Source organism: Ursus americanus, chromosome 9 (genome assembly GCF_024610735.1).
Source record: "Ursus americanus isolate L20-20 chromosome 9, mUrsAme1.1.p, whole genome shotgun sequence".
NCBI classification, from domain to species: Eukaryota; Metazoa; Chordata; class Mammalia; order Carnivora; family Ursidae; genus Ursus; species Ursus americanus.
Genome location: NC_142135.1, coordinates 80,331,942 through 80,347,585, shown reverse-complemented (window position 1 = coordinate 80,347,585; position 15,644 = coordinate 80,331,942). Strand labels below are relative to the sequence as shown.

The window sequence follows — 15,644 nt, the reverse complement described above, 5'->3', positions numbered from 1 at the left end:
TAGCAGCCCATGTCTACTTAAACTTAGTAATCCTGCCAGGGCACCCTCTGCATGGAGAGCTCTGGGGTCTCCAGGCTTGCACCCACTTCAACTTCCACTGTCCTGCCATAGTGCTACCTGCATGAAGAGACCCAGGACCTCCCAGCCTGCACACTGCCTGAGCTCTAGCTGCTCTGCTGGAGAGCACAGAGCACCCCAGGACCCTAGTTTATACCCACTTCAATTTCAGCTATCCTGTCCATGTGCCCTCTGCACATAGAGCCCTAGGACTCCCTGGCTTGTACCCACCTCAGCTTTAGCTGTCCTGCCAGGGTGTCCTCTGTGCTTACAACTCCAAAACCCCTACCCGCCAACCACCCAGCCTGCACCCACTTCAGTTTTAGCTTTCCTGCCAGAGCACCTGCTGCTTGGTGAGCCCAGGTACTGTTAACACCAACCTGCACCTACTTAAGCTTTAACTCTTCCTGGAGCTTACAGTACATAGAGATCCCTGGGACCCCTCAGCTTTCACCTCCTTCAGCTTCTGCTGTCCTTCCAGGGCACCCACAGAGTCTCAGGGCCACTGCAGCTCAAGCCAACTTCAACTGTGGCCATCCTACCAGGGCAGACCCAGCCCACACCAGCCACAGCTCCTGCCATCCAGTGACACCACACACACAATCTGCATATGGTACAACCATACATAAGACCATTCCCTCAAGACTGAAAGATTCAGCAGTTCTACCTAATCCATAGAAACAAATATAGAAAGTCAAGCAAAATGGGGAGACAGAGAAATAAGCCCTAAAAGAAAAAACAAGAAAACTCAGAAAAATAACTAAATGACAAGCAGATAAAGAATATGCCTAATAAGAGTTTAAAGTTATGATCTTAAAGATGCTCACCAGGCTGGAGTGGAAGAACTCAGTTGAGTCATTCAATAAAAAGATAGAAAATATAAAAAGGACCCAGAGTTGAAGAACACAGTAACTGAAATAAAAACACTAGAGAGAATCAGCAGTACATTAGTGGATACAGAAATACAGATCAGTGATCTGGAAGACAAGGTAATGGAAGCATCCAAGGTGAACAGCAGGGAAGAATTTTTAAAAATAAAATGAGGATAGGTTAAGAGATCTCTCGAACAACACCAAGGAAACAAACATTCACGTTATAGAGGTCCCAGAAGGAGAAAAGAGAAGGATACCCATTATCACCACTTTATTTAACGTAGTACTTGAAGTCCTAGCCACAGCAATCAGGGGAAAAAGCCATCCATATTGGTAGGAAGAAGTTAAACTGTCACTATTTGCAGATGACATGATACTATACATAAAAAACCCTGAAGACTCCACCAAAAAGTACAGGAACTGATAAGTTAATTCAGTAAAGTTGCAGTATACAAGATTAGTACACAGAAATTGTTTGTGTTTCTATACACTGGTAACAAAGTAGCAGAAAGAGAAATTGAGAAAATAATTCTATTTACAATTGCACCAAAAGGAATAAAGTCTCTAGTAACAAACTTAATCAAGTTAGTGAAAGAACTATACTCTAAACTATAAAACATTGATAAAGAGTTTGAAGATAACACCAAAAAAGTGGAAAGATGTACCATGCTCATGGATTAGAAGAATTAATGTTGTTACAATGCCCATCCTACCCAATACAATCCACAGACTCCATGCAATCCCTATCCAAATACCAACATCACTTTTCAAAGAATGAGAACAAATAAAAGTAAAATTTGTATGAAACCACCTAAGAACCCAAATAGCCAAAGCAGTCTTGAAAATGAAGAATAAAGCTGGAGGTGTCCAATTCCACATTTCAAGATAATATACTACAAAGTGGTCATCAAAACAGAATGGTAGTGCCAGAGAAGAGACACACAGATTAATAGGACAGGATAGAGAGTCCAAAAATAAAGCCACACTTACAAGGTCAATTACTCTATGACAAAGGAGGAAAGAATATACAATGAAGAAAATATAGTCTCTTCAACAAATGGTGATGAGAAAACTGAACAGCTATGTGCAAAAGAATGAAACTGGACCACTTTCTTACACCATAAGCAAAAATAAGCTCAAAATGGATTAAAGACCTACATGTGAAATTTGAAACCATAAAACTCCTAAAAGAGAACATAGGCAGTAATCTCTTTGACACTGGCTGTAGCAACGTTTTTCTAGATGTATCTCCATAACCAAAGGAAGCAAAAGCACACATCAACTATTGGGACTACATCAAAATAAAAAGCTTCTGCACAGTGAAGGAAACCATCAACAAAACAAAAAGGCAACCTACTAAATAGGAGAAGATACTTGCAAATGATATATCTGATAAGGAATTACTGTCCAAGATATATAAAGAACTTATTCAACTCAATACCAAAAACAAAACAAAACAAAAAACAAAAACCCAAATAATCCAATTAAAAAAATGGGCAGAGGACTTAAATAGACATTTTCCCAAAGAAGACAGATGGCCAACAGACACATAAAGAGATGCTCAACATCACCAATCACCAGGGAAGTGCAAATCAAAACCACAATCTGATATCACCTCATGCATGTCAACATGGCTAGAATGAAAAAGAAGAGAAATAACAAGTTTTAGTGAAGATGTGGAGAAAAAGGAACCCTCATGCACTGTTGGAAAACACTATGGAGGTACCTTAAAAAATTAAAAATAGAATTACCATATCATCCAGTAATTCCACTACTGGGTATTTAACCAAAGAAAATGAAACTCCAATCTGAAAAATATGTGCACTGCTATGTTTATTGTAGCATTATTTACAAGAGCCAAGTTATGGAATCAACCCAAGTACCCATCAATAGATGAATGTATAAATAAGATGTGATATATATATATATATATATATATATATATATATATATATATATATATATATATAATGGTATATTACACAGCCATTAAGAAGGATAAGATCTTGCCATTTGTGACAACATGGATGGACCTAGAGTGTATTATGCTAAGTGAAACAGACTTATTTTGCTTAGCATAATACACTCTACATCCATCCATGTCATTGCAGATGGCAAGATTACATTCTTTTTTATGGCCGAGTAATATTCCATACACACACACACACACACACACACACACACACACACTCACACACACTCACACATACATACATCTTCTTTATCCATTCATCAGCTGATGGACACTTGGACTTTTTCCATAATTTGGGTATTGTAGATAATTCTGCTGTAAACATTGGGTGCATGTATCCCTTTGAATTAGTATTTTTGTATTCTTTGGGTAAATAAGTCAGAGAAAGACAAATACCATATTATTTCACTTGTATGTGGAATTTAATGATCAAAACATGTGAGCAAAGGGAAAATAAAAAAGAGAGAGAGGCAAACCAAGAAACAGACTCTTAACTATAGAGAAAAACTGATGATTACCAAAAGGGAGGTGGATAGAGGGATGGGTTAAATAAGTGATGGGGATTAAGGAGGGCACTTGTGATGAGCACTGGGTGTTTTATAGAAGCGCTGAATCACTATATTGTACACACGAAACTAACATTACACTGTATGTTAAAAAACTGGAATTTAAATAAATAAGTAAAAAAAAGAGAGAAAGACAAATACCATATGATTTCACTTATATATGCAAACTAAAATAAAGCAAATGAATACTAAACAAAGAAACAAAAACAGAATCAGACCTATAAATACAGAGAACAAACCTTTGGTTCCCAGAGGGGAGGGCAGTGGCAAGATGGGGAAAATGGATGAAGGGAACGGGAGATACAGGCTTCCAGTTATGGAAGAGTAAGTCAAGGGAGTAAAAGATACAGCATAGGGAACATAGTCAATGGTATTGTAATAGTGTTGTGTGGTGGCAGACAGTAGCTATACTTCTGTTGAACATAGTATAACATATAGAGATGTTAAATTACTGTGTTGTACACCTGAAGCTAATTTAACATTGTGTGACAACTATACTCAAAAAATATTTTTTAAAGAAAATAACCAGCTTTTTTTGGCCTTCATCTAATTATGGAAAAAATTTGGCAGCTTAATTTCTTTCAAAATATATTTCCCTCTTAATGATAATTTTTAACTCTTGGTATCTGCACAGAATCTTGAGTTTACAGCCCTAAGACATTTATAAAACTGCATGTGATAAATCATCCTGCTGCTTAAAGCCTTAGAATGGTTTCTTATTTTAATTACAAAAAAAAATCAGACTCTTTATATTCACTTCATAGACTCATGTGTTAGACTACCTGGTATCTTCAATCTTTTTCATATTCACTTATTATACCTCAGTCAATTTGAACTTTGTTGTATTCTTCAAATATACCAAGTTAATCACCATCTTCAGGTTTTTGCACTACCTGTTTCCTCTGTCTAGAATGCTCTGCCTCCAGATGTTTGCATGGTTGACTGTTTAGTTCATCTAGTTATCAGCCAAAATGTCACATCCACAAGAACAGCCTAGTTTAAGATGGAAAGTCGACTTATTACCCTCACCCCACACTCTCTCTTATCTATTTCTCTATACTTTTGTTATCCTTTAGTTTCTGTATCTCTTCTTGAAACCATTCAGTTCATTTTCTATCTTTAATGGCTGTCTATTCCCACCAGATTGCACCTTTAGGAGAGCAGTGACTTTACCTGTCTCAATACCTCTCTCTCCCAGTGCCTAAAATAGTCCTGATGAAATGTTCAATAAATGCAGTATTTGGAAATGGATAAATTAATTTCAGATAAAATTCTCTGGTCTTGATTTTTTAATTCTTTTTTTCCCTTTAACTAGGCTACATGCTGATTAAACAGCCTCCTCATAGAAGCTTTTACTTCCTGGTTGCGAAGGGTATAAATCACAGGATTCAACAAAGGAAAGATCACTGTGTGAAAAAGAGAAACTACCTTGTCAGCCGGGAAGGCTCTGAAGGGGCGAGTATAGATGAAGATGCCAGGCCCAAACATGAGAAATATAACAATGATATGGGTGGTGCATGTGGAAACAGCCTTACTCTTCCCCTCAGAGGAAGACCCATATACACGGCAGAGGATGACCACATAGGAGGCCAGAAGGCCCAGGAAGCACAGAAGGGTCATCAGACCACTGTTGAAGACCATCAGAAGCTCCACCACAAAAGTGTCTGTGCAGGCCAGCTTGATGACCTGTGGCACATCACAGAAGAAGTTATCCAGTAGGTTTGGGCCACAGAAGGGCAAGCAGAGGATGAGGGCTACCTGGATAATGGAGTGGATAAAGCCTCCAAGCCACAGCGCCAACAGCAAGGCATGGCAGGCTCTAGGGTTCATGACAGTTGAATAGTGTAAAGGCCGACAGATGGCAATGTAGCGGTCAAAGGCCATCACAACAAGGAGTAATCCTTCCCCTCCTCCAAGGAAGTGCAAGAAAAAGAGCTGAGTGATGCAACCCCTGTAGGAGATTACCTTTTTCTCAGAAAGAAAGTCCACCAGCATCCTAGGAGCTACAATGAAGGAATAGGATGCATCCAGGAAGGCCAAGTTGCCCAGAAAGAAGTAGAGGGGGGCTGTGAGGCCAGGGTCTGATCTGATGGTGAGGATGATGAGGAAATTTCCAGGGAGGATGATGAGATAGAAAATTAAAACTAGCGCAAAGACCAGGAGCTGAATATCTCGAGATTGGGTCAGACCAAGAAGGATGAATTCTTTCACCACTGTGCTGTTGTCATTTTCCATCTTCTCTGCCTGCAGTACATCAAGAAGCAGAGTGATTGTTGTTATTGTTTCTTCCATCTAGAACCTCATTCTTCTCCAACTAAAAATATTTGACATATCCGGGGGCTCAGTCGGTTAAGCATCCAACTCTTGATATGGGCTCAGGTCATGATCTCAGGGTTGTATAGTTGAGCCCCAGACATGGAACCTGCTTAAGATTCTCCCTCTGCCCCTCCTTCCCCCTTGATCCCCCTCCCTCTACTAAAAAAAATTTTTTTTGACATGTTTGTCACATCAGCTAAAATCATGTCTCAACCCTCACCAACATCCTGGGTAAACTCCAAACATTTTGTTAACTCCAGACTTAAAGCAAGCAAACCAACAAACAAAAATACTGTTTTCATACCACAATTCTTATTCCCATCCAACCATGCGCTTCTATAGAACTGCTCTCCACTCTAAGAATCTGGCATCCTACACGTTGGGATTCCTACCTTCCTGGGTCATATGAGAAGGTTCCTAATTGAGATACAACATAACTCCAATTATTAAGATCTTTGCATTTTTATGGTTGTACTGTGCTTGAGACTTAGCTATTTTCTTGAAATTACACCTCTTTTCATTCACCAAGTCCAATTTTTTTCTTAAGTATTTCCTTTTATCAGTTCCTGTGGAATTCTCAGTTCCTGCCCCAACTCCCTGCCTTGCCCTCTGTATTCTTTTATTAATTCTCTTACTACATTACCCTCCTCTGGTCTGGTGTCTTTCTATTACCCTGACTCCAAACTGATCATCAGGATCCCAATGATAACTCCAGTTTTCATGTAACTTAGGGGCAATTTCCTGGCTATGTCCCTGGTTAAATACCACTTATATAGCCACTCCATACGTTGTTCATCTAGCTTAATTAACACTGCTTACATACTCCCAGTCTCCGTCTCTCTCTGATCCCTGTATAACACCCAAGGGTGGAGAGCCCTTAGCCGTTCAACAAACAATATGCTACAATACAAAATTTGCAAATATAACATTTTTAAAAATTAGTTATGTCAATGCATAAAATCATAGCATAGAACAGGTAGAAGTAACAAAAAAGATCCTATAGTCTAATATATTCCTTTCACAGATAAGAAAACTAAGGCAACTGTGGTTACCTAAGTCTAGAATGAGTTTTCTCTTTTGTTCTGATTGACAAGTAGTGAAAGAATGCAAGTGTGTTCTTTTTCATTTAAATAAAGAAATTACTAACACAGCTCTCAACAGTGGATGTCCTTTTTTTGTGTACTTAAATAAAAATAATATTGCTAGTCTAAAAATCACACCTTTGTGGAGCCTAGAATTAGAAGATGAACCTTGTCTAAATTATTGGAGGGAAAATTCAGACTTAAGGCTCAGGCCATTTAGTGGGGTGTGCTCATTTCAGAAGGGACACATGATGATTCATTGAAGAGTGAACATAAAATAGTGTATATATATATATATATATATATATATATATATAGTATATAATTATGCATATATGTACATATTGCATTTTAATTTTAACTACATAACTGCATATACTTAAGGTACATGTTCAAAAAATTTTGTCACAGATATGAAATGTTCTTAAAGTTTGAAAATTGCTAATCTACAGAAAAATATAATGTGATATATACCAGTGCTCCCCTATCCTATTTAACTAAATAGCACAGTTGCTTTAAGTAAGTTCTGTGGAATATGGAGTGCCAAAAAAGGGGGACATCTTTGCCAGAAAATGCTAATGGGTCAGTAATTAGAAAGAAAGACTAGAAGAGACAAGGATGAAGGAAAGAAAGAAGAGGAGAGAAATAGAAAAGCAGTAAGTCTATATAGTGTACTGTTAGGATACATATTTTAGGAAACATTAAAAATATCTGTTTTAAGTATGTCTGAAGCTAGTTGAGTGGATAATATATAGGTTTCCATTGTATTACTTACAGCCAAAGGTAGAATTTTTGAAAGTCTTATTCAACATATCAATCAGTATATATACACAGTATACATATACACAAACACCACACACAGGGAAAGTGGGACCTACACAGAATTTTAACTATGCTACCCAAAGCAATCTACACATTCAATGCAATCCCTATAAAATACCATCAACATTTTTCATAGGGCTAGAACAAACAATCCTAAAATTTGCATGAAACCAGAAAATACCCCGAATAGACAAAGTGTTGTTGAAAAAGAACCAAAACTGGAGACATCAGAATTCTAGACTTCAAACTGTATTACAAAGCAGTAGTCATCAAGACAGTGTGGTACTGACACAAAAACAGACATATACATCAGTGCAACAAAATAGAAAACCCAGAATTGGACCCTCAACTTTATGGTCAACTAATCTTCATCAAAGCAGGAAAGAATATTCAATGGAAAAAGACAGTCTTTTCAGCAAATGGAGTTGGGAAAATCAGACATTCTCCATGCAGAATGAAACTGGACCACTTTCTTACACTATACATACACAAAAATAAACTCAAAATGGATGAAAGACCTAAATGTGAGACAGGAATCCATCATAATCCTAGAGGAGAACACAGATAGCAACCTCTTTGACAGACTTAGCAACTTCTAGCTAGACACATCTCCAAAGGCAAAAGAAACAAAATCAAAAATGAATTATTGGGACTTCATCGAGGTAAAAAAACTTTTGCACAGCAAAGGAAACAGTCAACAAAACTACTGAATGGGAGAAGATATTTGCAAATGTCTTATCAAATAAAGGGCTAGTATCCAAAATCTATTAAAAAAACTCATCAAACTCAACACCCAAGAAACAAAAAAATCCAGTCAAGAAATGAGCAGAAGGCATAAACAGATGCTTCTCCAAAGACATACAAGTGACCAACAGACACATGAAAAAAAATTTTTTTTGCAGGCTTTCCAAATTAGCTTCTCTGTTCACTTTTTAACTTTTCAACATTTGGGCAGCCATTTGTCTCAACATTCATTCCATCATCTGCCCATAAAAATATACTCAGGAATGTAAGTCAGAGCCCCCTTTTACTTACTTAGGAATTTTGAATCCCACAAGCTCACTCAATAGTGTATTATTTCATGATATGTTAGTGTTCAATGATATCTCTAAGACATCAGAGGATTTCTGAAGGTCTTTGTGATAGGCTCCTCCACTCTGCCTCTTTCCTGTCTTTCATTCCTGTTTTTTAACTATTACCTAAACAGATGGTATTACATACTACCTGACATCTGATTCATTTTCATCACCTATCCCCTTTTCATCTGTGTACCTTCTGTACCTGTAATTCTGAAACGGTGGCTGAAATAGATCCAGAGACTATGTATGAAACGAGCATTTTTCTAAGTAAAATAAATTTCTGGGAAAAATTCTACAAATTATGGCCCTTTTCAGAATAAAAATATCTTATTTTAACCAGTTAGTGGGAAAAGTGTTGTCAAAAGAAGCTGAAACAAAAATCAAAATCCTCACCACTGTGTCTCCAATCTTCCTTGCCATTTCAGCTAATTCATAAATTATCACTGTGGCAATGATGATATATTAGAGAAGTAGGGAAGGTGAGGGAGAAGGGCTACTCTCATTTTTAGGGTGGGGACACAAACATCTGCTGGCAAACTGTGCATGCCTAGAGTACAAACCCTGGTCAGACCAGCCTATGGAGCTAGGTGTTTAGAGACCGAAGGGGCTTCCCCATCTCTTTGAAACATTCACTCATGCTTCCTTCCTTATGTTCTGTCCTCTTTCTCTCCCCTTTCAACTTATCACCACATCTTCATTTTCCTAACTTATTTTTGTAACTTCGATTATGGTTTCTTTTCCTCTTTTAATTTATTGAACTCATTTCCCCCAATTTTCTCTCCCTGTTTACTCTACCTACTTTAAATCTCACTCTTCTTTATAATTTTCTCTTCTTTCTCCCTATCATTCACTCATGTTCTTTTCTGTCTGAAATATTTTGTCTCTCTGCTTGTCCTCTTGTTCGTTGCTACTCCACTATATACCATGCCTGTCTTGCCATTATATCTAAAAACAAAACAAAAACCTTATTGTTGGTTCCTTTCAAACAAAAATGAGCAATAACTACACTTCCCACCATATTCCATTCTTTTTTTTTATATTTGTGTGTTTATTATATACCTCATTACATCGCATAAGTGGTCGCTGACAGATGTCCTTTAGAGCTGTTCATGGACACTGGACACCTGACAGGATGGACCTTTGAACTGACCAGATGTAGCAGTTCTTCCATTATTAAATTTAGCAGTTCTTCCATTATTAAATTGAGAATTCTTACAAAAAGAAGATATGTGTATCAGAAGGAGTAATCCATTCTTAACAGTCTACAAAATAAAGTTTATGTCACTCTTAAATACTAATTATTTTCTCTTGAGTGGTATCCTTCTTACAGTTTAATTAATCTGAACCACTCATTAATTACTTCCCATTCACTCAAATATATTTTTTATGCACATAAGTGAACCTGATAAAATGAGATGCTTTACCTTTTTTCAACAAATCTCAGTATCATTCTAGTGAAATGAATATATTTAACAAAGTTTCCAAAATTTGAGGTAATGTCTGTCAGCATATTGATTGGAGCTTGTAGGTTATTTGAGTGTAAATTAGTAAGTTTTACATATTCTTAAAACTGTGGATCAAGCTGAAGAACGTGATCAAAGATGTAGTTGATACTGATGGTAATGGTGGACATATAAAGCACTAAACAAATGTATAGGTCTTCAGCCAGGAAATTCACTCATCAGTAAAATGAGATGGTTAAATTATTCCTAAATTCCCTAATTTTTTAGGCAGTTTAACAATGTAGAAATATCCTTAGTTTGGAACCCTTTTATATGATTTTAATGCCTTTTTAGAATGAGTGAGTGTTGGCTCAGCAATTCAGTAAATGTATGACCCTGGGAAAGTCACCCACCTTTCAGAAGGCTGGCTTTTCATCTTTCACATAGAATAATGTGTTGACTCTTTCTGTCAGACAGGGATATAAGGCTCATGGTATATAAGGATGACGGCAATAATAAGTAACTTATTCAAGAATGTTTAAACCAAAGCTAACCCTGCAAATACATAGATATTAAGAGGTAGCTCTAATGAATGGACATATTGCCACGAGATTCTTAGTCAATGGCTGTAGGGTAAACCCTGGGTGATGGTAGCCACAAAAATCAGAGTGAGTAATAGAAGAAATTGGGGCGGTGCAGTAAAGCTTTTCATGTAAAATTGCCAATGCTGTCAGTTGTTTATGTATCAGTCTTTTCTCAGTTTTACAGCTTTCTTTGTCAAAGCCCTATGTTTTGAATAATAGAACCAGAGGCAACAGAAGAAACTCTCAAATATGTTGTATTATGGAAATTAAGATATCTGGGCTAATCTTCTGCAAAATGATAAAATCTGTTAAGTTTTTCTCTAGAGACTTTAGCCTAACTTTCTGTAGTTTCCTTCCTTTCATCTGTAGTTTATAAGGACAACAAAACATATCATTCATTCGTATGCTCCTTGGTTTTAACACCAGATGTCAATTCTCTGAAGGCTATTGATAATTTCACTTACTTATGATAAGAGAATAAAAGTTTTTGGGCATCAGTAAAGTAATTCTAAGCATCAAGAACATATGGAGATCTCTTAGGGGAAAGGAAGAAAATGCCACACTGCTGAATTTAGGTCTTTGGCTCTGCTGTTCCTACTGAAACTCTGACCTCTATTCCATTGTATTCCAAGGCAGCAGTTAAAGCAGTAGAACAGCTGTATTATCTTCTCCATTGTCCTCTCCTTGTTTCTTGTAAATATGAATCCTACTCCCGGCCCTGGAAATTTGAGTCTCCAGGGGTTTTATGTAATTCTCACAAAGTAGCCATACTTCCTCCCCTGAAAAAAACACAACAACAAAAAACCCCATTAATTGACCATTCTTACTGTTCACAAATATTTGTTCTCACATAGGGATCTTATATTTTGGAACCTCTTTAACTCTTTATGATGCAATGGAGAAAGTGCTTTGGAGACTTGAGACTACCACAACCCTATTGAATATTTCCAAAGGGAGCTATTAGAATGTGAAATACCAGCGCTTTGGAAGGGATAAATATTTTTAAATATGTCACATAATGCCACACTGGATTAATTCTGAATTCTAAAACCAAAATCCTATCAGTGAATGAGATAATAGAATCCTATTTGGAAGCATATTTACTAGGTCAAAAGTAAATAGAAGGTTAAGAAAAGTTCATTTAAATCCTATAATAACCCCCCAAATGTAAATAAGTGATGGAAGATTAATATATATATATGAAAAAAGCAAGCAGTGCCAGGATGAGAAGGTGAGAAAAGTGAGGTATTTGCCTTAGGCACAAAATTTGCCAGGGTACCAAAAAACTTAATAATGAAGATAAATAACATTTTAATGCAATATCTTAAAAATCACAGTTAATGTGAAAATTGTGAAGAGAATAATCAAAATTTTAAACGAAGACATCAGTATTACAGATATTTCCTTTTGCGGGAGTTCCCAGTATGGCTCAGCATGACAGTTACTGATCCTGTCTTTATTTAAAGTTTGGCATTTATTTTGTTCATCATGGATTTTTAAAATTAATTTTGATTTTTAAAAACATTAAAATAGTGTTTCTCTTTATCACTAAGTTATTGGGGTATTTTTGTCACTCCCTTAGATTTTACACTCAAGGCAAGTGCTTGACTTATTCTCTAGCATCACCATGATCTGGCTCTGAAATCAAATAATGTGGCCAAGTCAGTAATGAGTATGTAAGAGTCAGCATACTGCTGGTGATGAAGACATAATGCTCGTGAAGACTTTGAAGGCATAATTCTTCTTAGAGGAAAGAACTGTTTGGTGTAAGACAGACCATTTACTCAAGGGAAAGTGACTTCCCATAGAGGATGTGAAAAGATATATCATGATCTCAGGATTTGTTGTTTACTCACTTTTACTCTACTCAGCAAAACCAAAAACGAATACCTTTTTGTTTTTTCCACCAAAGATTATTCAAATAAATTAAGGGTCAGAGCAATTAAATGCAACTTAATTTTTTATATCTGTTTTTATTGTTTTGCATTAAAGGGAAACCTGAGTTTATGAGTCACTTTACAGTTGAAATAATGAACACACATTTTTGTGAACTATAATTCATAATCAAATATGTATTTGTCCTAATCTATTTTCAGCTCAAAACCACAATGTGAAAAGTAGAAAAAGGGGAGAGAAAAAAGAGATAAAGGATGATCAAAATATAGAACAGGAAAACAGAGAAAGGAGACATAAATGGAAAGGCAATTATATATTACATATAATAATATGTTATAATTATATAAATAAATTACATATATAATTGTATATAATATATAATTATATAAATATAAATATATAATTATTATATATATAATAATATATAATTGTGGAGTAACAGCCTCATCCTGGAGTAGGTTAGAATCCTGCCACAAAAGACTCCTAAAAATGTGATATTTTTCTGTAGTTATAATCTGGGACTTCCTCACTTTTTAATATTCACCCCAATACATAAGATAAAATTAAGCTGAAGATCTAAACTAATTCTCAAAATGGAGGCTTTTTAACCCAGCTGGGAAAGCATTATCATGTTAGATTTACAACCTGAGAAAAAACAAATGAATAAAAACATTTTCAAAAGTTGTATTCTCAGATTGACTTAAGATATTGTATAGTTGATTTGCTGATCAAAAAGCATATACACAAAAATAACCCACTACAGTGAAAAGACTGCCAGATAGAAAGTAAAAAGCTAAGGATGTAGTGCTGGCTTCAATCTATAAATGTTCCATGGATTTGGAAAATAATATCACCTTTCTCAGACTGTTATCCCACCTATAGGTGGGGCATTTTTCTTTTTTGTTTGTTTTGTTTTATTTAAAGATTTATTTATTTGAGAGAGAGCATGAGCAGGAGGGGCAGAGGGAGAAGGAAAGAGAACCGCAAGCAGACTCCACATCAAGCACCCTACACAGGGCTCCATCTCATGACCCTGAGATCACGACCTGAGCTGAAACCAAGCGTTGGTCACTCAACTGACTGTGCCACCAGGAGCCCCAGGGTATTTTTGGATTTTTTTTTTAATATTAATATATGAACAATTTATCTCTGTTACTGAGTTTATTGACACTCCCTTAGATTCTGTACCCAATTCAACAATCACTTACTGTCTACCATGAACCAGGTAGTATTTTAAGTGTCCAGAATACAGTAGAGACAAGACTAACAACATCCCTGTTCTTTGGAATTTTACATTCTACCACAGGGAGACAGACAATATTAACAAGCAGGAGAGAACGTCAGATAGTAATGAGTGTGATAATGAAAATATAACAGTGTGTTGGAGAAATCTTGAGAAAAATACTGCTATTTTAGATGGTCACGGAGGTTCTTTCTGAGGCAGTTTCATAAAAGTGAGATCTGAAGGTTGAAAAGAAGCCATTCTAGAGAGAAGTCATCAAAAAGAAAGATCTGGTGTGCTGAGGAAGAGAAAACAGGCCAGGGTGTCAAGAGAGTGAAAAATTTATATACAGAGAAAATTGCTTCCCATCTTTGTCCCCCACCTATACCTTCCATACACACAAAATTCCTAATAAGAAATACTATCATTTTTCTGTATCTTCCAAAGAGTATTATGCATACATAAGCAAGTGGATTGTACATTTTTCCCTATTAATAAACAAATGTGATAAACATCCCAAAATAGGGGATTATTTAAATACATTTTAATAACAGCATACGAGTCAAGACTTCATTCACAGGTATTTAAAATACTAGATATATAAAATATGTAAGTTCATGTATAATATAGGTTCTAGAATATTTTTTAAAGTTTTTACATGCTGAAAAATGGGAAAATATATTCCAAAATATTATATACATTCTCTGGCCTTTTTTCCTACTGTGTATATTTCTCATCAATTCCTTTCTACCAGTCATTTTTTTAAATTACTGTTATTGTTATTAACATCACATTATGTAAAACTCTATATTGCATATTTCAAAATTTCCCATTCTACTTTTTACAGTAAAAAAAAAATAATATATTCAATTACTCATTCTCTCCTTCCAACCATTATGGAAAGTCTACCAGAGTGAGTCAATGTGCCAGAGATGAAGTACAAAAATAAGACAAACACTAACCTCAAGGAAGACAGAAAATTGTGAATAATGCACAAAAATTTACATAATCGTGAGATGTTTTGTTAAAGAACGATGCTTAGGGTATCATAAGAGCAAAGAGAAGTGAACACAGTGTGGGGCATTAGAAATATTTCAAGAAGGAAGAAGCATTATAGCTGAGTCTAGATTGAAATATTCCCCAGAGAGTGGTAAAAGGAGAGAACGGAAAGTGCAAAGGCATCAAAGAATCAGAACTGTGCATGTGCAGAAATAGTAACAGACAAGATTGGAAAAACAAGGTAATTGCTAAGAGTAGTTGTATTTGATTAAGTTTGTAATTCAGCAAAAGGAAATTCAGGAAGTACCCATGAGAGTGCTGTTTCACACTGTATGTAAGGAATATATACAGCTGACTTGATGAAATTTACAACGTCTCAGTATGTTGTTTATATATCCTGTAGATACATCATCAGAGTAAATTCAGTTTCAAAAGTATACTCTTACATTTAAAGTTCAGAATTTATTATGGCATTCAACATGGCAGGTCTTAATCTGATAGATTTTATTCTAGGATATAAAACAAATTTCAACACATTTTTTAAAAATTGAAATCATATCAAATATGTTCTTGGACCACAATGAAACTAAATTAGAAATATATTAGGCTAATTCCCAAATATTCAAGAAAGAAACACACTCTAACTAACCCCATGAGTAAGAAAGTCAAAGAGAATAGAAAATAGTTTTAATTGAATGAAAGTGAAAACACAATTTCTAAATATATGCAAGATTT

At 35.7% G+C, this 15,644-nt stretch overlaps 1 protein-coding gene across 1 annotated transcript; it reads right to left on the bottom strand.

Annotated features, from left to right (window-relative positions):
• Window positions 1-4,778: 4,778 nt before the first annotated feature.
• On the bottom strand, window positions 4,779-5,714 carry LOC123786825 (olfactory receptor 4N2). The gene has a single exon (XM_045789178.2). It carries the CDS (start codon window positions 5,700-5,702, stop codon window positions 4,779-4,781), a length of 924 nt encoding a protein of 307 aa, XP_045645134.1. The 5' UTR covers window positions 5,703-5,714.
• Between the last annotated feature and the right edge of the window lie 9,930 nt (window positions 5,715-15,644).